Source organism: Thalassophryne amazonica, chromosome 8 (assembly GCF_902500255.1).
Source record: "Thalassophryne amazonica chromosome 8, fThaAma1.1, whole genome shotgun sequence".
NCBI lineage: Eukaryota > Metazoa > Chordata > Actinopteri > Batrachoidiformes > Batrachoididae > Thalassophryne > Thalassophryne amazonica.
Window position 1 is genome coordinate 8,692,965 of NC_047110.1, and position 22,134 is coordinate 8,715,098.

Here is a 22,134-nt window from a genome sequence, read left to right on the forward strand (position 1 = left end):
ATTAGCTGCCGGGTTGATCCGGAATTCCACCTCCCCGATGGGCGCAGGTTTCTTTTTTGTGGGTAAAAAAGACGGCGGACTTCGTCCATGCATTGATTATAGGGGGCTGAACGAGATCACGGTTCGCAACCGATACCCATTGCCCCTGTTGGATTCGGTGTTCACACCCCTGCATGGAGCCCAAATCTTCACCAAGCTCGATCTTAGAAATGCGTATCATCTGGTTCGGATCCGGAAGGGAGACGAGTGGAAGACGGCATTTAACACCCCCTTAGGTCACTTTGAGTACCTGGTCATGCCGTTCGGCCTCACAAACGCCCCCGCGACGTTCCAAGCATTAGTTAATGATGTCTTGCGGGATTTCCTGCACCGGTTCGTCTTCGTATATCTAGACGATATACTCATCTTTTCTCCAGATCCTGAGACTCATGTCCGGCATGTACGTCAGGTCCTGCAGCGGTTGTTGGAGAACCGGCTGTTTGTGAAGGGCGAGAAGTGTGAGTTCCACCGCACGTCTTTGTCCTTCCTGGGGTTCATCATCTCCTCCAACTCCGTCGCTCCTGATCCGGCCAAGGTTGCGGCGGTGAGAGACTGGCCCCAACCCACAAGCCGTAGGAAGCTGCAACAGTTCCTAGGCTTTGCTAATTTCTACAGGAGGTTCATTAAGGGCTACAGTCAGGTAGTTAGCCCCCTGACAGCCCTGACCTCACCAAAAGTCCCCTTCACCTGGTCGGATCGGTGCGATGCCGCATTCAAGGAGTTGAAACGGCGCTTCTCGTCTGCACCTGTTCTGGTGCAGCCCGATCCTAGTCGCCAGTTAGTGGTTGAAGTGGACGCCTCGGACTCAGGGATAGGAGCCGTGCTGTCCCAGAGCGGGAAGACCGATAAGGTCCTTCACCCGTGTGCCTATTTTTCCCGCAGGTTGACCCCGGCCGAACGGAACTATGACGTCGGCAATCGAGAGCTCCTTGCGGTGAAAGAGGCTCTTGGGGAGTGGAGACATCTGTTGGAGGGAACGTCCGTGCCATTCACGGTTTTCACTGACCACCGGAACCTGGAGTATATCGGGACCGCCAAGCGGCTGAATCCCAGGCAAGCCCGCTGGTCACTGTTCTTCGGCCGTTTTGACTTCCGGATCACCTACCGTCCCGGGACCAAAAATCAAAGATCGGATGCTTTGTCCCGGGTACATGAAGATGAGGTCAAAACGGAGACGTTGGATCCCCCGGATCCCATCATCCCGGAGTCCGCTATCGTGGCCGCCCTCACCTGGGACGTGGAGAAGACCGTCCGGGAGGCCCTGACACGAGACCCGGACCCCGGAACCGGACCGAAGAACAAACTCTACGTCCCACCAGAAGCCAGGGCTGCAGTTCTGGACTTCTGTCACGGTTCTAAGCTCTCCTGTCATCCTGGGGTGCGAAGAACCGTGGCAGTCGTCCGGCAGCGCTTCTGGTGGGCATCCCTGGAGGCCGACGTCCGGGGTTACATCCAGGCCTGTACCACCTGCGCCAGGGGCAAGGCCGACCACCGCAAGACATCGGGATTGCTACAGCCGCTGCCCGTGCCTCATCGCCCCTGGTCCCACATCGGCCTGGATTTTGTCACGGGTCTCCCGCCGTCCCAGGGAAACACCGTCATCCTCACGATAGTGGACCGATTCTCCAAGGCGGCCCACTTCGTGGCCCTCCCGAAGCTACCTACGGCCCAGGAGACAGCGGACCTCCTAGTCCACCACGTCGTCCGTCTGCATGGGATACCATCAGACATCGTCTCCGATCGCGGTCCCCAGTTCTCCTCGCATGTTTGGAGGAGCTTTTGCCGGGAACTGGGGGCCACGGTCAGTCTCTCGTCCGGGTATCACCCCCAGACCAAAGGACAAGCAGAACGGGCCAACCAGGAGATGGAGCAGACCCTACGCTGTGTGACAGCCGCGCACCCGACGGCCTGGAGTACCCACCTGGCCTGGATCAAGTACGCCCACAACAGTCAAGTGTCATCAGCCACCGGCCTCTCCCCTTTCGAGGTGTGCTTGGGGTATCAACCCCCGTTGTTTCCGGTGGTTGAGGGGGAGGTCGGTGTGCCCTCGGTCCAGGCCCACCTACGGAAGTGCCGTCGGGTGTGGCGTGCCGCCCGTTCTGCTTTGTTAAGGGCCCCGACGAGGGCGAAGAACCATGCAGACCGGCGGCGGGCCCCGGCTCCCACGTATCGTCCTGGGCAGGAAGTGTGGTTGTCCACCAAGGACATTCCCCTTCAAGTGGACTCCCCAAAACTGCAAGAACGATACATTGGCCCGTACAAGATACTCAAGGTCATCAATCCCGCCGCAGTGAGGCTCCAGCTTCCGACCTCACTGCGGATTCATCCAGTATTCCACGTCTCCAGGATTAAACCCCATCACACCTCACCCCTCTGCACTCCGGGTCCGGCGCCACCTCCTGCCCGGATCATCGACGGAGAGCCGGCTTGGACTGTGCGCCGGCTCCTCGACGTCCGACGGATGGGCCGGGGTTTTCCGTATCTGGTGGACTGGGAGGGGTACGGCCCCGAAGAACGCTCCTGGGTGAAGAAGGGCTTCATTCTGGACCCGACCCTCCTGGCCGACTTCTACCGTCGCCACCCTGACAAACCCGGTCGTGCGCCAGGAGGCGCCTGTTGAGGGGGGGGTCCTGTTGTGTGGGCCGCTGAAGAGGAGGTACTGCTGGCCCACCGCCACTAGAGGGCGCCCTGCCTGGAGTGCGGGCTCCAGGCACCGGAGGGCGCTGCCGCCTTACGGGAGCAGCCAGGATGACAGCTGTCACCCATCACTGGAGACAGCTGATCCCAATCAAGAAAGAGGTATATCAGCAGGACGGCATCTCCACCTCATTTGCCGAGATATCGCCTTACCAAAGAGGTAACAAACTCAGCCTACACATACGTGTGACTTTAATTGTGTTCTTGTGATTATCTGTAGGACAGCTGACTACCAGACAGCGTTTGGATAAGTACTCACCTTCCTACATTTCTTGATTGTTGTTGACGAGAGGTGGAGGTGGACTCTCCACCCTCCGTGTTGCTGGGTGCAGCCGCATCCACACCTGACTGTTTCTGTTTCCTGCCAGCAGTACCGGATCCGACGAGCGGAGGCAGTGGCCACCTGGGAATTCGGGACTTGGCGGCTCCAGTATTCCCGGGGTTCGGTGGCAGAGGAAATCGGGTTGGTTCCGGTTCGACTTGGACGGACGTCTCCTATCGTCGAGCCTGCCCACACGACACCGTTGTACTTAGACTCAATCTCCATATTGTAATCGATTGTATTCGTTGTGCCTTTTTCACAACAGTAAAACAGTGTTATTTGATTCCTCCACTGTCCGTTCATTTGCGCCCCCTGTTGTGGGTCCGTGTTCCTACACTTTCACAACAGAGAGGATAGGAAGAATGAGGGAGGAGCCTCAACGAATCAGTGAAAGTGAAAAACTGACAAATCAATTCAGCTCTTATTCAAACAAGACAAGTTTATATTGTTTTTAAAAGCAATGCTATCCGACTTAAACATGTTGGAAAAAACTGTCATGACAGAAAACCTGCCTGCTTCAAATATTACAACATAAATGTCATTTTTTTTTTGTCTATTATTCTTTCTTTCAATGGATCAAAAACCACTCAAAATTTGTTAAAAAATGGCTTGCCAATAACATTTTAGGGGTATAAAAAGCTGTAGCTTCAGATGGCTCTACCCCCTTGACCCCTGCAGGGGGCCTCCTTACTAGTGATCGTGTAATTTACCCGGCACTAAGATGGTTCAAGCTAGAACCGTGATGTGCAGCATTGTCTGACTGTCAAGACACACACATACTGACCATGGTGTGATCAGTTCATAGGGCTATATTTGGGGTAGGGAAAGCTGAGAGAGAGAGAGAGAGAGCGAGAGCAAGAGAGAGAGAGGCTGGCCAGCCGCTGTGGTATGCTTTCATACCAGCACCTGCTTTGACACTTGTCAGGATTACATATGATATCCAATATATGGCCTGAAAGATGTAGTCCAGGTTCTCCTGACTGTGGGTTTACTGTGATGCATCGCAGGCTGGGGGCTTTCACTGCCGAAGCAGTAATGATACATGTGCACGTTGGTGATCTGATGGCTGTCATAGTCTGATCACACGCCTGTACATGCACTACAGTGATGTGATAGTCAGTAGACCCTGATTTACATGTCTTCAATTCATAGGTTGGATGTCATTCAACATTCAGCAGAGACACACGACAGGTCTCCAAAAGAAAGCGGACCACAGCACTCACCCTGCCACACCCCTCACCTTAATTGCCCTCCACCCAGAATTCGTGTGGCGTTCAAACGGCATTAGAGGTGCATTTGTGATATTTGTACTGCAATCTAACAGCATTCTAGATATTCGTACTGTATTCCAAAAACATTTGGACTGCAGTCGAGAGCTGATGCGCACAGAATGTCCACAAATTAGTCAAGGCGGGATCTGCCCACACTGTAAGTAGTCGAATGGCATTCTTGTACAGCTGTCGGAATATCTATCCCTCCTGACTGTGTCTCAGATTGTGGCTTTTTTTTTTTTTTTTTTTACCCATTTGGCCTGATTCTGCTAGATTCTGGCTCATTCGTGCTAACTGTGATGGGGCCCTGAAAAATGCCTCTTGAAGCAGAAAAATCTATTTTCAAGTCACACATATTTTCTGTATTATCAGCTCTTGAATTTGATTTTTGTGCATTGTTGTGTGCTTTTTGTCGATCCCATTTATTGTTTTATTATTAGCATTTACAGTGGGACCAAAAAGTATTTAGTCAGCCCCTGATTGTGCAAGTTCTCCTACTTAGGAAAATGAGAGAGGTCTGTAATTTTCAACATAGGTACACTTCAACTATGAGAGACAAAATAAGAAAAAAAAATCCAGAAAAATCATATTGTAGGATTTTTAAAGAATTTATTTGTAAATTATGGTGGAAAATAAGTATTTGGTCACCCACAAACAAGCAAGATTTCTGGCTCTTACAGACCTGTAACTTCTTCTTTAAGAAGCCCTTCTGTCCTCCACCTGTTACCTGTATTAATGGCACCTGTTGGAACTTGTTATCTGTTTAAAAGACACCTGCCCACAGCCTCAAACAGTCAGACTCCAAACACAACCATGGCCAAGACCAAAGAGCTGTCGAAGGACACCGGGAAGAAAATTGTAGACCTGCACCAGGTTGGGAAGAGTGAATCTACAATAGTCATGTTGTGTGGGCCGCCAGAAGAGGAGGTACTGCTGGCCCACCACCAGAGGGCGCCCTGCCTGAAGTGCGGGCTTCAGGCATGAGAGGGCGCTGCCGCCTACAGGAACAGCCGAGGTGACAGCTGTCACTCATCAACTATGACAGCTGTCACCGATCATCTGCATCTCACCCGGGATAAAAGCAGGATGACACCTCCACCACATCGCCGAGATATCGACTTCTGTGAGAGGTAATATTCTCTGCCAGCATTCAGTGTTTCAAGTGCTCTTGTGTTGCAGCTGTCAACCAGAGGACCGGCGTGGGTCGCGACAGTTTCGTCCTTCGTCTCGTCAGATAAGTGGTTAAACAGACGCTGCACGAGTGTGTGTTAAAGGTGGAGGTGGAATTCCCACCATTATTGTTACGGGGTGTACACACACCCACACTTGACTGTCTTTGTTCTCCGCCAGCAGTACCAGATCCGACACGCTGAGACGGTGGCCACCTGGGGACTTCGGGACTTGGCGGCTCCAGTATCCTTCGGGTTCAGTGGCGGTGGAAATCGTGTGGTTCCGGTTCATCTCCAGACGGGCGTCTCCTATCGTCGAGCCTGCCCACACGACACCTTCATTAATTGACTTGTATTCATTCTGTAATCTGCTGTGTGTGGTTGTGACATTCACAACAGTAAAGTGTTCTAATTTAACTCCCTCTATTGTCCGTTCATTTACACCCCCTGTTGTGGGTCCGTGTCACTACACTTTCCCAACAAGTCAAGCAGGTTGGTGTGAATAAATCAACTGTGGGAGCAATTTTAAGAAAATTGAAGCCATACAAGACCATTGAAAATCTCCTACGATCTGGGGCTCCACGCAAGATGTCATCCCGTGGGGTCAAAATGATCATGAGAACAGTGAACAACAATCCCAGAACAGAGGGACCTGATGAGTGACCTGCAGAGAGCTGGGACCAAAGTAACAAAGGCTATACACTATGCAGAGATGGACTCAAATCCTGCAGTGCCAGGTGTGTCCCCCTGCTTAAGCCAGTACATGTCCAGGCCCTTCTGAAGTTTGCCAGAGAGCATATGGATGATCCAGAAGAGGATTGGGAGAATATCATGTGGTCAGATGAAACCAAAATAGAACATTTTGGTAAAAACTCAATTTGTCATGTTTGGAGGAAGAAGAATGCTGAGTTGCATTCCAAGAACACCATATCTACTGTGAAGCATGGGGGTGGAAACATCATGCTTTGGGGTTGTTTTTCTGCAAAGGGGACAGGACGACTGATCTGTGTTAAGGGAAGAATAAATGGGCCGTGTATCATGAGATTTTAAGCCAAAACCTCCTTCCATCAGTGAGAACATTGAAGATGCAACGTGTCTGGGTCTTCCAGCATGACAGCGATCCCAAACACACCGCTCAGGCAACAAAGGAGTGGCTCCATGTAAAGCATTTCAAGGTCCTGGATTGGCCAAGCCAGTCTCCAGACCTCAACCCCATAGAAAATTTGTTAAGGGAGTTGAAAGTCCATGTTGCCCAGTGACAGCCCCAAAACATCACTGCTCTAGAGGAGATCTGCGTGGAGGAATGGGCCAAAATACCAGCTACAGTGTGTGCAAACCTGGTGAAGACTTACAGGAAACGTTTGACCTCTGTCATTGGCAACAAAGATTATGTTACAAAGTATTGAGTTGAACTTTTGTTATTGACCAAAGACACATTTTCCACCATAATTTACAAATAAATTCTTTAAAAATCCTACAATGTGATTTCTTGGATTTTTTTCTCATTTTGTCTCTCACAGTTGAAGTGTACCTATGATGAACATTACAGACCTCTGTCATCTTTCTCAGTAGGAGAACTTGCCCAATCAGGGACTGACTAAATACTTTATGGCCCCACTGTATTTGCTTTAGTGCTTTGATTCCTGGGAACGTCCCATATAATGAGTCATTATAATTATTATTAACAACAAATGTTTGATTTTTCAGTAAGTCCTCCCAAACTATATTAAAACAAACAAACAAAACACAACACATGCAGCTTATACTCCAGAAAATACAGCAATCATTTCTTTCCTTTAAAGACAGGAACAGTTCACTCTTTCACCCAAATGGAAGCAAAGATGACTTGCAATAACATTTCCTGCCTGGATAAGTTGTTCTTCATTTCCACAGGTCCTCACAACTTCAGCTGTTTCACCTCCTTTGTGGTCTCCCTGGGATCTGCTGATTACTGACACGCTACACACACACACAGACAAACACTCTGCAGTCCATTTAGTATATACTTGTTATAGCCTCAGGTTTGTTTACACTTACGGGTTTTGCTCTTTTATTCTGGGTATGGGATATGTGGGTTTCACTTGTACTTGGAGGGAACAACAGTGAATTATGACACTGTGGATATGTGCAGGTTTCACTAAGAATTATGTGGAACACTGATGCTTCAGTACTGTGGAACCATGACAAACATCCACAGGTCACCTGGCTGCGGTAGACAGATAGTTACTTTCAGGAAGTGGTGATGGGCTGCAAATCAGTATCCAGGGTGGGTCGATAGGACAACATGTGGCACAAGTACAGGCTTTTGGACCTGATCTGACCTGCTTCAGTGTTATTTAGTTCTGCTTCTGCCCGAACTGATGCATCCTCAGCTACCCGTTGAAGAGGTGATGGTCTAGTGGTTAAGGTGTTGGGCTTGAGTCCAGAAGATCATGGGTTCAAATCCCCGCCTGACTGGAAAATCACTCAGGGCCCTTGGGCAAGGCCTTTAATCCCCTATTGCTCCCGGTGTGGAGTGAGCGCCTTGTATGGCAGCACCCTGACATCGGGGTGAATGTGAGGCATAATTGTAAAGCACTTTGAGCGTCTGATGCAGATGGAAAAGTGCTATATAAATGCAGTCCATTTACCATTTACCCGTTCATATTGTCGATGTGACTGTGGTGTGTGACTTTACACTGTCCACTCAGATGTTAGTGAGTGGACATTATGTTCTTTCTTTCAGTATTACTTTCTTTTTCATGCACACACAACCCAGTTCTCATACAAAGCTATACCACAAATACCTATAAAATAAAGACGTCACACAAACAGGAATTATCACTCCACATGTGGAGGAAACAGTTTAAGAGCTACATGTTGAAATGTCACAGATTTAGAAGGGCCTGCATGAAATAAGGCAAAAACTAGTGGTTAGGACTCAGGGGGCAGTGGAGTCAGGATTACCGGCTCCATCAAAGGCTACTCAGTTAGTTCTACGTGCATGTGTACATATGTAAAGGTGTGTGCACTTTATGCATATACAGTGAGGAAAATAAGTATTTGAACATCCTGCGATTTTGCAAGTTCTCCCACTTAGAAATCATGGAGGGGTCTGAAATTTTCATCTTAAGTGCATGTCCACTGTGAGAGACATAATCTAAAAAAATAACAGAAATCACAATGTATGATTTTTTAAAATAATTTATTTGTATGTTACTGCTGCAAATAAGTATTTCAACACCTGTGAAAATCAATGTTAATATTTGGAACAGTAGCCTTTGTTTGCAATTACAGAGATCAAACGTTTCCTGTAGTTTCTCACCAGGTTTGCCCACACTGCAGCAGGAATTTTGGTCCACTCATCCACACAGATCTTCTCTAGATCAGCCAGGTTACTGGGCTGTCGTTGAGAAACACAGAGTTTGAGCTCCCTCCAAAGATTTTCTATTGGGTTTAGATCTGGAGACTGGCTAGGCCACTCCAGAACCTTGATATGCTTCTTACAGAGGTTATCCTGGCTGTGTGCTTCGGGTCATTGTCATGTTGGAAGACCCATCCACGACCCATCTTCAATGCTCTGAGGAAAGGAGGTTGTTCCCCAAAATCTCGCAATACATGGCCCCGGTCATCCTCTCCTTAACACAGTGCAGTCGTCCTGTCCCATGTGCAGAAAAACACCCCCAAAGCATGATGCTTCCACCCCCATGCTTCATAGAAGGGACGGTGTTTTTGGGATGGTACTCAGCATTCTTCTTCCTCCAAACACGGCGAGTAGAATTAAGACCAAAAAGCTCTATTTTGGTCTCATCTCACCACATAACTTTCTCCCATGACTCCTCTGGATCATCCAAATGGTCATGGACAAACTTAAGATGGGACGTGTGCTGATTTAAGCAGGGGAACCTTCCGTGCCATGCATGATTTTAACCCATGACGTCTTAGTGTATTACCCACAGTAACCTTGGAAACAGTGGTGCCAGCTCTCTTCAGGTCACTGACCAGCTCCTCCCGTGCAGTTCTGGGCTGATTCCTCACCTTTCTTAGGATCACTGATACGCCACAAGGTGGGATCTTGCATGGAGCACCAGTCCGAGGGATATTGACAGTCATGTTTAGCTTCTTCCATTTTCTAATAATTGCTCCAACAGTTGATCTTTTCTCACCAAGCTGCTTGGCAATTGCCCCGTAGCCCTTTCCAGCCTTGTGGAGGTCTACAATTTTGTGTCTGGTGTCTTTGGACAGCTCTTTGGTCTTAGCCATGTTAGTAGTTGGAGTCTTACTGATTGTGTGGGGTGGACAGGTGTCTTTATGCAGCTAACGACCTCAAATAGGTGCTTCTAATTTGGAATAAGTGGAGTGGAGGTGCACTTTTTAGAGGTGGACTAACAGGTCTTTGAGGGCCAGAATTTCTGCTGGTTGGCAGGTGTTGAAATACTTATTTGCAGCAGTTACATGCAAATAAATAAACAATGATTTACAAAACCTCTGCAACCTACACTCAACAAAAATATAAACGCAACACTTTTGGTTTTGCTCCCATTTTGTATGAGATGAACTCAAAGATCTAAAACTTTTTCCACATACACAATATCACCATTTCCCTCAAATATTGTTCACAAACCAGTCTAAATCTGTGATAGTGAGCACTTCTCCTTTGCTGAGATAATCCATCCCACCTCACAGGTGTGCCATATCAAGATGCTGATTAGACACCATGATTAGTGCACAGGTGTGCCTTAGACTGCCCACAATAAAAGGCCACTCTGAAAGGTGCAGTTTTATCACACAGCACAATGCCACAGATGTCACAAGATTTGAGGGAGAGTGCAATTGGCATGCTGACAGCAGGAATGTCAACCAGAGCTGTTGCTCGTGTATTGAATGTTCATTTCTCTACCATAAGCCGTCTCCAAAGGCGTTTCAGAGAATTTGGCAGTACATCTAACCAGCCTCACAACCGCAGACCACGTGTAACCACACCAGCCCAGGACCTCCACATCCAGCATGTTCACCTCCAAGATCGTCTGAGACCAGCCACTCGGACAGCTGCTGAAACAATCGGTTTGCTTAACCAAAGAATTTCTGCACAAACTGTCAGAAACCGTCTCAGGGAAGCTCATCTGCATGCTCGTCATCCTCATCGGGGTCTCGACCTGACTCCAGTTCGTCGTCGTAACCGACTTGAGTGGGCAAATGCTCACATTCGCTGGCATTTGGCACGTTGGAGAGGTGTTCTCTTCACGGATGAATCCCGGTTCACACTGTCCAGGGAAGATGGCAGACAGCGTGTGTGGTGTCGTGTGGGTGAGCGGTTTTCTGATGTCAATGTTGTGGATCGAGTGGCCCATGGTGGCGGTGGGGTTATGGTATGGGCAGGCATCGGTTATGGAGGAAGAACACAGGTGCATTTTATTGATGGCATTTTGAATGCACAGAGATACCGTGACGAGATCCTGAGGCCCATTGTTGTGCCATACATCCAAGAACATCACCTCATGTTGCAGCAGGATAATGCACGGCCCCATGTTGCAAGGATGTGTACACAATTCTTGGAAGCTGAAAATGTCCCAGTTCTTGCATAGCCGGCATACTCACCGGACATGTCACCCATTGCGCATGTTTGGGATGCTCTGGACCGGCGTATACGACAGCGTGTACCAGTTCCTGTCAATATCCAGCAACTTCGCACAGCCATTGAAGAGGAGTGGACCAACATTCCACAGGCCACAACTGACAACCTGATCAACTCTATGCGAAGGAGATGTGTTGCACTGCATGAGGCAAATGGTGGTCACACCAGATACTGACTGGTATCCCCCCCAATAAAACAAAACTGCACCTTTCAGAGTGGCCTTTTATTGTGGACAGTCTAAGGCACACCTGTGCACTAATCATGGTGTCTAATCAGCATCTTGATATGGCACACCTGTGAGGTGGGATGGATTATCTCAGCAAAGGAGAAGTGCTCAGTATCACAGATTTAGACTGGTTTGTGAACAATATTTGAGGGAAATGGTGATATTGTGTATGTGAAAAAAGTTTTAGATCTTTGAGTTCATCTCATACAAAATGGGAGCAAAACCAAAAGTGTTGCGTTTATATTTTTGTTGAGTGTATATTCAATTGAATACACCACAAAGACAAGATATTTAATGTTCAAACTGATAAACTTTATGTTTTTGTGCAAATATTTGCTCATTTTGAAATGGATGCCTGCAACACGTTTCCAAAAAGCTGGGACAGTGGTATGTTTACCACTGTGTTACATCACCTTTCATTCTAACAACACTCAATAAGCGTTTGGGAACTGAGGACACTAATTGTTGAAGCTTTGTAGGTGGAATTATTTCCCATTCATGCTTGATGTACCTTTCAGCATTGATGGTGCCATCACAGATGTGTAAGTTGTTAATGCCATGGGCACTAACACACCCCCATAGCATCACAGATGCTGGCTTTTGAACTTTGTGCTGGTAACAATCTGGATGGTCTTTTTCCTCTTTTGTCCAGAGGACACGACGTCCATCATTTCCAAAAACAATTTGAAATGTGGACTCATCAGACCACAGCACACTTTTTCACTTTGTGTTTGTCCATTTCAAATGAGCTCGGCCCCAGAGAAGGTGGTGGCAATTCTGGATGTTGTTGATGTATGACTTTCACTTTGCATGGTAGACTTTTTAACTTTGACTTGTAATGTAGCGACATACTGTGTTAACTGACAATGGTTTTCTGAAGTGTTCCTGAGCCCACACGATAAGATCCTTTACACAATGATGTCGCTCTTGAATGCAGTGCTGCCTGAGGGATCGAAAGTCACGGGCATTCAATGTTGGTTTTCGGCCTTGCTGCTTACTTGTAGAAAGTTCTTCAGATTCTCTGAATCTTCTGATTATATTATAGACTGTAGATGATGGAATCCCTAAATTCCTTGCAATTGAACATTGAGAAACATTGATCTTAAACTGTTGGACTATTTTTTCATGCAGCTGTTCACAAAGTGGTGATCCTCACCCCATCTTTGCTTGTGAACGGCTGAGCCTTTTGGAGATGCTCATTTTATACCCAATCATGACACTCACCTATTTCCCATTAGGTGTTCTTCGAGCATTCATCAACTTTCCCAGTCTTTTGTTGCCCCTGACCCAGTTTTTTTTTTTTTAAATGCGTTGCAGGCATCCATTTCAAAATGAGCAAAAATTTGCACAAAAACAAAAAAGTCATCAGTCAGTTTGAACATTAACTCACTCGATGCCATTGACTCTAAAACACGTCTTTTCCGACAGTAACACCCCGCGCCAAAGACGCGTCATCGAGCCAATTTCTTTTCTTCTCTTTTCTTTTCTTGTGGTATGTTGTTGACATGGACATAGAACTCAATTTTCTATGAGTCTTGAAAAAACACTCAAATGCTGAAAAAAATCCTGGCACTGGGATGTTCTGAACTTTGAAAATGGCTGGCACTAAATGAGTTAAATATCTTGTCTTTGTGGTGTATTCAACTGAATATAGGTTGAAGAGCATTTACAAATTATTGTATTCTGTTTTTTAACACAATGTCCCAACTTCATTGGAATTGGGATTATATATGTGCTTATGTGAAAATAAAGAACTGCAAACGTGAAATAACATTTTGATTAAAAGTATTTTCAGTCAATAAACTAAAATTTTACAATATATCAGCCTTTGCAGCTACTTGGCACAAACTGTTATCACTCATCTCCACACTGAACGTGAAGAGAAGGGCACCCACCCTGCGATCCTCTGGATCATGTGCGAACCACTGCACTGCCGCCTCCAGTATATGCCGTTCATTACCCACATTCAGCTTCTCCATGGCCAGCAGCTCACAGAGTCGCGTAGGCGGTAGCTCCCTGAACTCTTCTGTCAACATCACGTCACGGAAGTGCGTCTGTAGGTACTCTGTGGCGACATACTGCACATGGTAAAGGCAGTAGTGAAGGGCGAAGAGGCGGATGCCAATGCAGTTTTCTGCAGTGATACAGCTTTCTAGGAACTGGCAGCAAAGAGATTTGAGGTCGGTCATGAGGAGCAGGTCAGATGCCTGTACCATGTCCTGGATGGTCTCTTCATTCAAAATGATCTGTGCAAGGACAACAGACATACAAACACACAATGGGAAACATGTATGACTGTCATATTTTCTACATGAAAAGAAAATGATTCCAATTCCAATGAAGTTGGGACGTTGTGTGACATGTAAATAAAAACAGAATACAATGATTTACAAAACCTCTACAACCTATATTCAATTGAATACATCACAAAGACAAGATATTTAATGTTCAAACTGATAAACTATGTTTTTGTGCAAATATTTGCTAATTTTGAAATGGATGGCTGCAACATGTTTCAACAAAGCTGGGACAGTGGTATGTTTACTACTGTGTTACATCACCTTTCCTTCTAACAACACTCAATAAGCATTTGAGAACTCAGGACATGAATTGCTACATCTACAAGTGCAAGTTAAAACTCTACCATGCAAAGTGAAAGCCAAACATCAACAACATCCAGAAACACAGTCGCCTTCTCTGGCCCTGAGCTCATTTGAAATGGACAGACGCAAAGTGGAAAAGTGTGCTGTGGTCTGATGAGTCCACATTTCAAATAGTTTTTGGAAATCATGGACATCGTGTCCTCCAGACAAAAGAGGAAAAAGAACATCCAGTTTGTCACCAGCGCAAAGTTCAAAAGCCAGCATCTGTGATGGTATGGGGGTGTGTTCGTGCCCATGGCATGAGCAACTTACACATCTGTGATGGCACCATCAATGCTGAAAGATACATCCAGGTTTTGGAGCAACACATGCTGCCATCCAAGCAACGTCTTTTTCTGGGATGTCCCTGTTTATTTCAGCAAGACAATGTCAAGCCACATTCTGCACGTGTTACAACAGTGTGGCTTCATAGTAAAAGAGTGCGGGTACTAGACTGGCCTGTCTGCAGTCCAGACCTGTCACCCATTGAAAATGTGGTGCATTATGAAGCACAAAATACGACAACGGAGACCCCGGACTGTTGAACAACTAACTGAAGTCGTACATCAAGCAAGAATGGGAAAGAATTCCACCTACAAAGTTTAAACAACTAGTGTCCTCAGTTCCCAAACGCTTATTGAGTGATGTTAGAAGAAAAGGTGATGTAACACAGTGGTAAACATACCACTGTCCCAGCTTTTTGGAAACGTGTTGCAGGCATCCATTTCAAAATGAGCAAATATTTGCACAAAACAATAAAGTTGAGCAGTTTAAACATTAAATATCTTGTTTTTCTGGTGTATTCAATTGAATATAGGTTGAAGAGGATTTGTAAATCATTGTATTCTGTTTTTATTTACATTGTACACAGTGTCCCAACTTCACTGGAATTGGGGTTTTATAATAATCTCAAACTGTAGACAGTTTTATTGTTGGCCATCTTGTGGCCTTTTTTAAGTCATCACAGTTTTTATAGATATGTTACTTAACAAATTATTTCATTCACCAAGGATGTAATAAAATCACAAGTATTTATTTGTTTCATTTATTAAATTTTTGGAGGTGAGCGGGATCCAAATCTGGATTCTGGATCAAGATTTTACTTTGTATAGGCTTTGAATGATTACTTCAAAACTACTGCATGGATTCTCACCAAATTTGCGATCTGGACTGGCAGATGTCAGAAATCTCAGACTGCTCTTGTTTAAATATAGTATTAAAAGATAACTTTTCACATGCCGAGCGATATTCCTCGACCTATGTGAGCAAGCTCATAACATCACACACCTACTGTGCTACAGTAAATACATGTAGGAATTAAACATTAGCAGGAGTAACTCTTCTATGATGAAACACCTGAAGCAATGTGATTAATCACTATATGGAGAAGACCAGCAGGTGTGTTGATATGTGTGTGTGTGTGTGTGTCACACACACATACATACACACACATACACACACACACACACACACACACACACACACACACACACACACACACACACACAGAGCACAAGAAAATTTGAATATTGTGAAAAAGGTCAATACGTTTTATTAAGTATTTCAGGAAGTGAAGTCAGCAGTGAGATGCTCTGATCCTCACTTGAGAACATAAACTGTGGGGATTGACTGAAAGAACATGGTCACAGATACAAGTGGAAGAAATGAGATTCCTCTGGTGAGAACCTGGAACTATAACACCATGCAAAAATACCCTTAGGCATATGAGTGTTGACTTCTTTATAATTTGCAGTTGTTTAACTGGTATCCCAGTGCAATATATATATATATGTTGTGTGGGCCGCTGAAGAGGAGGTACTGCTGGCCCACCACCACCAGAGGGCGCCCTGCCTGGAGTGCGGGCTCCAGGCACCAGAGGGCGCTGCCGCCTTATGGGAGCAGCCTGGGTGACAGCTGTCACCCATCACCGGACACAGCTGTTCCACTCAGCACAGAGGTATATCAGGAGGACGGCGTCTCCACCTCAGTGCCGAGTTATCGCCTTTAGACTGAGGTAACGTTCTCTGCATTTATATTCTGACTAACTAGCTAAAAGACTTGTTAAACCTTTTCAGGACTGCTGATTACTGAAAGCTAAATTGCTTGGATAAGTACTCACCTGCCTGCCATATTGTGACTAGAGGTGGAGGCGGCTTCTCCCCTCTCCGTTACTGGGTGCTGTCGCATCCACACCTGTGTTGTTGCTCTCTCCCGCCAGCAGTACCGGATCCGACGAGCGGAGGCAGTGGCCACCTGGGAATTCGGGACTTGGCGGTTCCAGTATTTCCAGGGTTCGGTGGCAGAGGAGATCTGGGTGGTTTCGGTTCGACTGAGACGGACGTCTCCTACCTTCGAGCCTGCCCACACGACACCAGCGGATTCGACCCCCAAATTGTGATTGTTGTATTCATTGTGCTCGTTTCACAATAGTAAACCTTGTTATTCACCTTCCTCCATTGTCCGTTCATTGCGCCCCCTGTTGTGGGTCCGTGTACCTACACTTTCACAACAGGATAACTCGGCCAGCGTCATGGACCCCGAGGGGCGTCAACCGGCTGTTGAACGGCCAATGGAAGACCAAGGCGCGTCGGCGGCTTCGGGAGGGGTAATCGGTGAGTTGCAGCGGATCCTCACCGCTTTCACCTCTCGGATCGATTTAATGACTGAGCAGCACGTTCTCCTAAACCGCAGGGTGGAGGCTCTCGCCGCACAAGTGGAGGCGCGCCCTCCGGGCGCCGCTGCGGCTCTCCCTCCCGAGGACCCTGCGCGTGAAAGTGACGTTCCACTGGTCGTTCAACGGTCCCTTCCTCCGTCCCCAGAAGCATACATAAGCCCTCCAGAACCGTACGGAGGCTGTGTGGAGACGTGCGCGGATTTTCTGATGCAGTGTTCGCTCGTCTTCGCACAGCGTCCCGTGATGTACGCGACTGATGCTAGCAAAGTAGCTTATGTAATAAACCTGCTTCGCGGGGAGGCACGCGCTTGGGCTACAGCGCTCTGGGAGCAGAACTCACGGCTCCTTCATACATACGATGGGTTTGTACGGGAGCTCAGAACGGTGTTCGACCATCCCAACAGAGGAGAGTCCGCTTCAACCGTGCTACTGTCAATGAGACAGGGGCGTCGGAGCGCAGCTGCCTATGCAGTCGCCTTCCGCATCGCGGCGGCAAGATCCGGCTGGAATAGCACTGCCCTCCGCGCCGCCTTTGTAAACGGACTGTCACTGGTCCTAAAAGAGCACCTGGTGGCGAAGGACGAACCGCGGGACTTAGATGGGCTCATCGATCTAGTCATACGACTCGACAACCGGCTAGAAGAACGCCGTCGGGAACGAGGCGAAGGGCGTGGCCAGGCACGCGTCGTCCCTCTCCCTTCCGGTTCCGACCATGCTCCGCCTTCCCCACGCTCCACAGCCCCTGCGCTCCGTGGGGTCACAGCTCCCCCTACTGACGAAGCTAGGGACACGAGTAGGGCAACATTTAGGGCACCAGATGCACAGAGGAGATGGACCCACGGAGCGTGTCTTGTTTGTGGTTCAATAGAGCACCATGTGAGAGACTGCCCCGAGCGGTCAAACGCCAAACGCCCGCCCCTAGAGACTGGGCCAGGGGTGGGCCAAAACATTCACGAGGGACACACCCACATTGCTACACGACTCCCAGTCACGATCCTGTTTGAGGATTCAACCCTGAAGGCCCCAGCACTGGTGGACACGGGCTCTGAGGGGAATCTGCTAGACAGCAGATGGGCTAGGGAGATAGGGCTCCCTCTGGTGGCTCTTACCTCGCCTGTGCAGGTTCGGGCACTAGATGGCTCCCTACTCCCACCAATCACGCATAAGACACCTCCAGTAACTCTGGTGGTGTCAGGTAACCACCGGGAGGTGATCGAGTTCTTTGTGACTCAGGCCACCTCCCGTGTGGTTTTGGGTTTTCCCTGGATGTTGAAGCACAATCCCCGGATCGATTGGCCGTCCGGGGTAGTGGTTCAGTGGAGCGAAACCTGCCATCGGGAGTGTCTAGGTTCCTCGGTCCCTCCCGGCTCCCAAGCTAAGGAGGAGGTCCGGGTCCCGCCCAATCTGAAGGCGGTGCCGGCAGAGTACCATGACCTCGCTGACGTGTTCAGCAAGGATCTGGCACTCACGCTTCCTCCCCACCGTCCTTATGATTGTGCCATTGATTTGGTTCCAGGCTGCGAGTTTCCGTCCAGTAGGCTGTACAACCTCTCACGGCCGGAGCGTGAATCAATGGAGACCTACATCCGGGACTCATTAGCTGCCGGGTTGATCCGGAATTCCACCTCTCCGATGGGGGCTGGTTTCTTTTTTGTGGGTAAAAAAGATGGCGGGCTTCGTCCATGCATTGATTACAGGGGGTTGAACGAAATCACGGTTCGCAACCGATACCCGTTGCCCTTGTTGGATTCAGTGTTCACCCCCTTGCATGGAGCCAAAATTTTCACCAAGCTGGATCTTAGGAATGCGTATCATTTGGTTCGGATCCGGAAGGGAGACGAATGGAAGACGGCATTCAACACCCCCTTAGGTCATTTTGAGTACCTGGTCATGCCGTTCAGTCTCACTAATGCTCCCGCGACTTTCCAAGCATTGGTAAACGATGTCTTGCGGGACTTCCTGCACCGGTTCGTCTTCGTATATCTAGACGATATACTCATCTTTTCCCCGGATCCTGAGACACATGTACGGCATGTCCGTCAGGTCCTGCAGCGGTTGTTGGAGAACCGCCTGTTTGTGAAGGGCGAGAAGTGTGAATTCCACCGCACTTCTTTGTCCTTCCTGGGGTTCATCATCTCCTCCAACTCCGTCGCCCCTGATCCGGCCAAGGTTGCGGCGGTGAGAGACTGGCCCCAACCAACAAGCCGTAGGAAGCTGCAACAGTTCCTCGGCTTTGCTAATTTCTACAGGAGGTTCATTAAGGGCTACAGTCAGGTAGTTAGCCCCCTGACAGCCCTGACCTCTCCAAAAGTCCCCTTCACCTGGTCGGATTGGTGCGATGCCGCGTTCAAGGAGTTGAAACGGCGCTTCTCGTCTGCACCAGTTCTGGTGCAGCCCGATCCTAGCCGCCAGTTAGTGGTTGAAGTGGATGCCTCTGACTCAGGGATAGGAGCGGTGCTCTCCCAGAGCGGGAAGACCGATAAGGTCCTTCACCCGTGTGCCTATTTTTCCCGCAGGTTGACCCCCGCTGAACGGAACTATGACGTCGGCAATCGGGAACTCCTTGCTGTGAAAGAGGCCCTCGAAGAGTGGAGACATCTGTTGGAGGGAACAGCCGTGCCATTCACGGTTTTCACTGACCATCGGAACCTGGAGTATATCAGGACCGCCAAGCGGCTGAACCCCAGGCAAGCCCGCTGGTCACTGTTCTTTGGCCGTATTGACTTCCGGATCACCTACCGTCCCGGGACCAAGAATCAAAGATCGGATGCATTGTCCCGGGTGCACGAAGACGAAGTCAAAGCAGAACCGTCGGATCCTCCGGATCCCATTATCCCGGAGTCCGCTATCGTGGCCGCCCTCACCTGGGACGTGGAGAAGACCGTCCGGGAGGCCCTGACCCGTGACCCGGACCCCGGAAACGGACCAAAGGACAGACTATACGTCCCACCAGAGGCTAGGGCTGCAGTCCTGGACTTCGGTCACGGTTCCAAACTCTCCTGTCACCCTGGGGTGCGATGGACCGTGACAGTCGTCCGGCAACGCTTCTGGTGGGCATCCCTGGAGGCCGACATCCGGGACTACGTCCAGGCCTGTACCACCTGCGCCAGGGGCAAGGCCGACCACAGAAAGACCTCAGGGCAGCTACAGCCACTGCCCGTGCCTCATCGCCCCTGGTCCCACATCGGCCTGGACTTTGTCACGGGTCTCCCGCCGTCCCAGGGACACACCGTCGTCTTCACGATAGTGGACCGTTTCTCCAAGGCGGCCCACTTCGTGGCCCTCCCGAAGCTCCCAACGGCCCAGGAGACAACGGACCTCCTGGTCCACCACGTCGTCCGTCTGCATGGCATACCATCAGACATCGTCTCCGATCGCGGTCCCCAGTTCACCTCACACGTCTGGAGGAGCTTTTGCCGGGAACTGGGGGCCACGGTCAGCCTCTCGTCTGGGTACCACCCCCAGACCAACGGGCAGGCAGAGCGGGCGAATCAGGAACTGGAGCAGACACTTCGCTGTGTGACAGCCGCGCACCCGACGGCCTGGAGTACCCACCTGGCCTGGATCGAGTACGCCCACAACAGCCAAGTGTCATCAGCCACCGAAACTCCAAGAACGGTACATCGGACCTTACAAGATCCTCAAGGTCATCAACCCCGTCGCAGTGAGGCTCCAGCTTCCGGACTCACTGCGGATCCATCCAGTTTTTCATGTTTCCCGGATCAAGCCCCTTCACACCTCACCCCTCTGCACCCCGGGTCCGGCGCCACCTCCTGCCCGGATCATCGACGGGGAACCGGCTTGGACTGTACGCCGGCTCCTTGATGTCCGTCGGATGGGCCGGGGATTTCAATATCTGGTGGACTGGGAGGGGTACGGTCCCGAGGAGCGCTCCTGGGTGAAGAAGGGCTTCATCCTGGACCCGGCCCTCCTGGCCGACTTCTACCGTCGCCATCCGGACAAGCCCGGCCGTGCGCCAGGAGGCGCCCGTTGAGGAGGTGTCCTGTTGTGTGGGCCGCTGAAGAGGAGGTACTGCTGGCCCACCACCACCAGAGGGCGCCCTGCCTGGAGTGCGGGCTCCAGGCACCAGAGGGCGCTGCCGCCTTATGGGAGCAGCCTGGGTGACAGCTGTCACCCATCACCGGACACAGCTGTTCCACTCAGCACAGAGGTATATCAGGAGGACGGCGTCTCCACCTCAGTGCCGAGTTATCGCCTTTAGACTGAGGTAACGTTCTCTGCATTTATATTCTGACTAACTAGCTAAAAGACTTGTTAAACCTTTTCAGGACTGCTGACTACTGAAAGCTAAATTGCTTGGATAAGTACTCACCTGCCTGCCATATTGTGACTAGAGGTGGAGGCGGCTTCTCCCCTCTCCGTTACTGGGTGCTGTCGCATCCACACCTGTGTTGTTGCTCTCTCCCGCCAGCAGTACCGGATCCGACGAGCGGAGGCAGTGGCCACCTGGGAATTCGGGACTTGGCGGTTCCAGTATTTCCAGGGTTCGGTGGCAGAGGAGATCTGGGTGGTTTCGGGTCGACTGAGACGGACGTCTCCTACCTTCGAGCCTGCCCACACGACACCAGCGGATTCGACCCCCAAATTGTGATTGTTGTATTCATTGTGCTCGTTTCACAATAGTAAACCTTGTTATTCACCTTCCTCCATTGTCCGTTCATTGCGCCCCCTGTTGTGGGTCCGTGTACCTACACTTTCACAACATATATATATATATATATATATATATATATATATATATATATATATACACTCAACAAAAATATAAACACAACACTTTTGGTTTTGCTCCCATTTTGTATGAGATGAACTCAAAGATATAAAACTTTTTCCACATACACAATATCACCATTTCCCTCAAATATTGTTCACAAACCAGTCTAAATCTGTGATAGTGAGCACTTCTCCTTTGCTGAGATCATCCATCCCACCTCACAGGTGTGCCATATCAAGATGCTGATTAGACACCATGATTAGTGCACAGGTGTGCCTTAGACTGCCCACAATAAAAGGCCACTCTGAAAGGTGTAGTTTTGTTTTATTGGGGGGATACCAGTCAGTATCTGGTGTGACCATCATTTGCCTCATGCAGTGCAACACATCTCCTTCGCATAGAGTTGATCAGGTTGTGTTCAGAATAATAGTAGTGCTATGTGACTAAAAAGATTAATCCAGGTGTTCACAATAATAGTAGCATCTGCTGTTGACGCTACAAACTCAAAACTATTATGTTCAAACTGCTTTTTTAGCAATCCTGTGAATCACTAAACTAGTATTTAGTTGTATAACCACAGTTTTTCATGATTTCTTCACATCTGCGAGGCATTCATTTTGTTGGTTTGGAACCAAGATTTTGCTTGTTTACTAGTGTGCTTGGGGTCATTGTCTTGTTGAAACACCCATTTCAAGGGCATGTCCTCTTCAGCATAAGGCAACATGACCTCTTCAAGTATTTTGAC

At 48.9% G+C, this 22,134-nt stretch overlaps 1 protein-coding gene across 3 annotated transcripts in view; it reads right to left on the reverse strand.

The window, feature by feature from the left end:
- The window catches only part of gan (gigaxonin), a 130,992-nt gene that overhangs the window by 24,915 nt on the left and 83,943 nt on the right, over window positions 1-22,134 (reverse strand). For all 3 annotated transcript variants that reach the window (XM_034175725.1, XM_034175728.1, XM_034175726.1), the window contains exon 4: window positions 13,234-13,584. In XM_034175725.1, coding sequence (XP_034031616.1) covers window positions 13,234-13,584 — 351 coding nt within the window. The remainder of the gene's footprint in view (window positions 1-13,233; window positions 13,585-22,134) is intronic.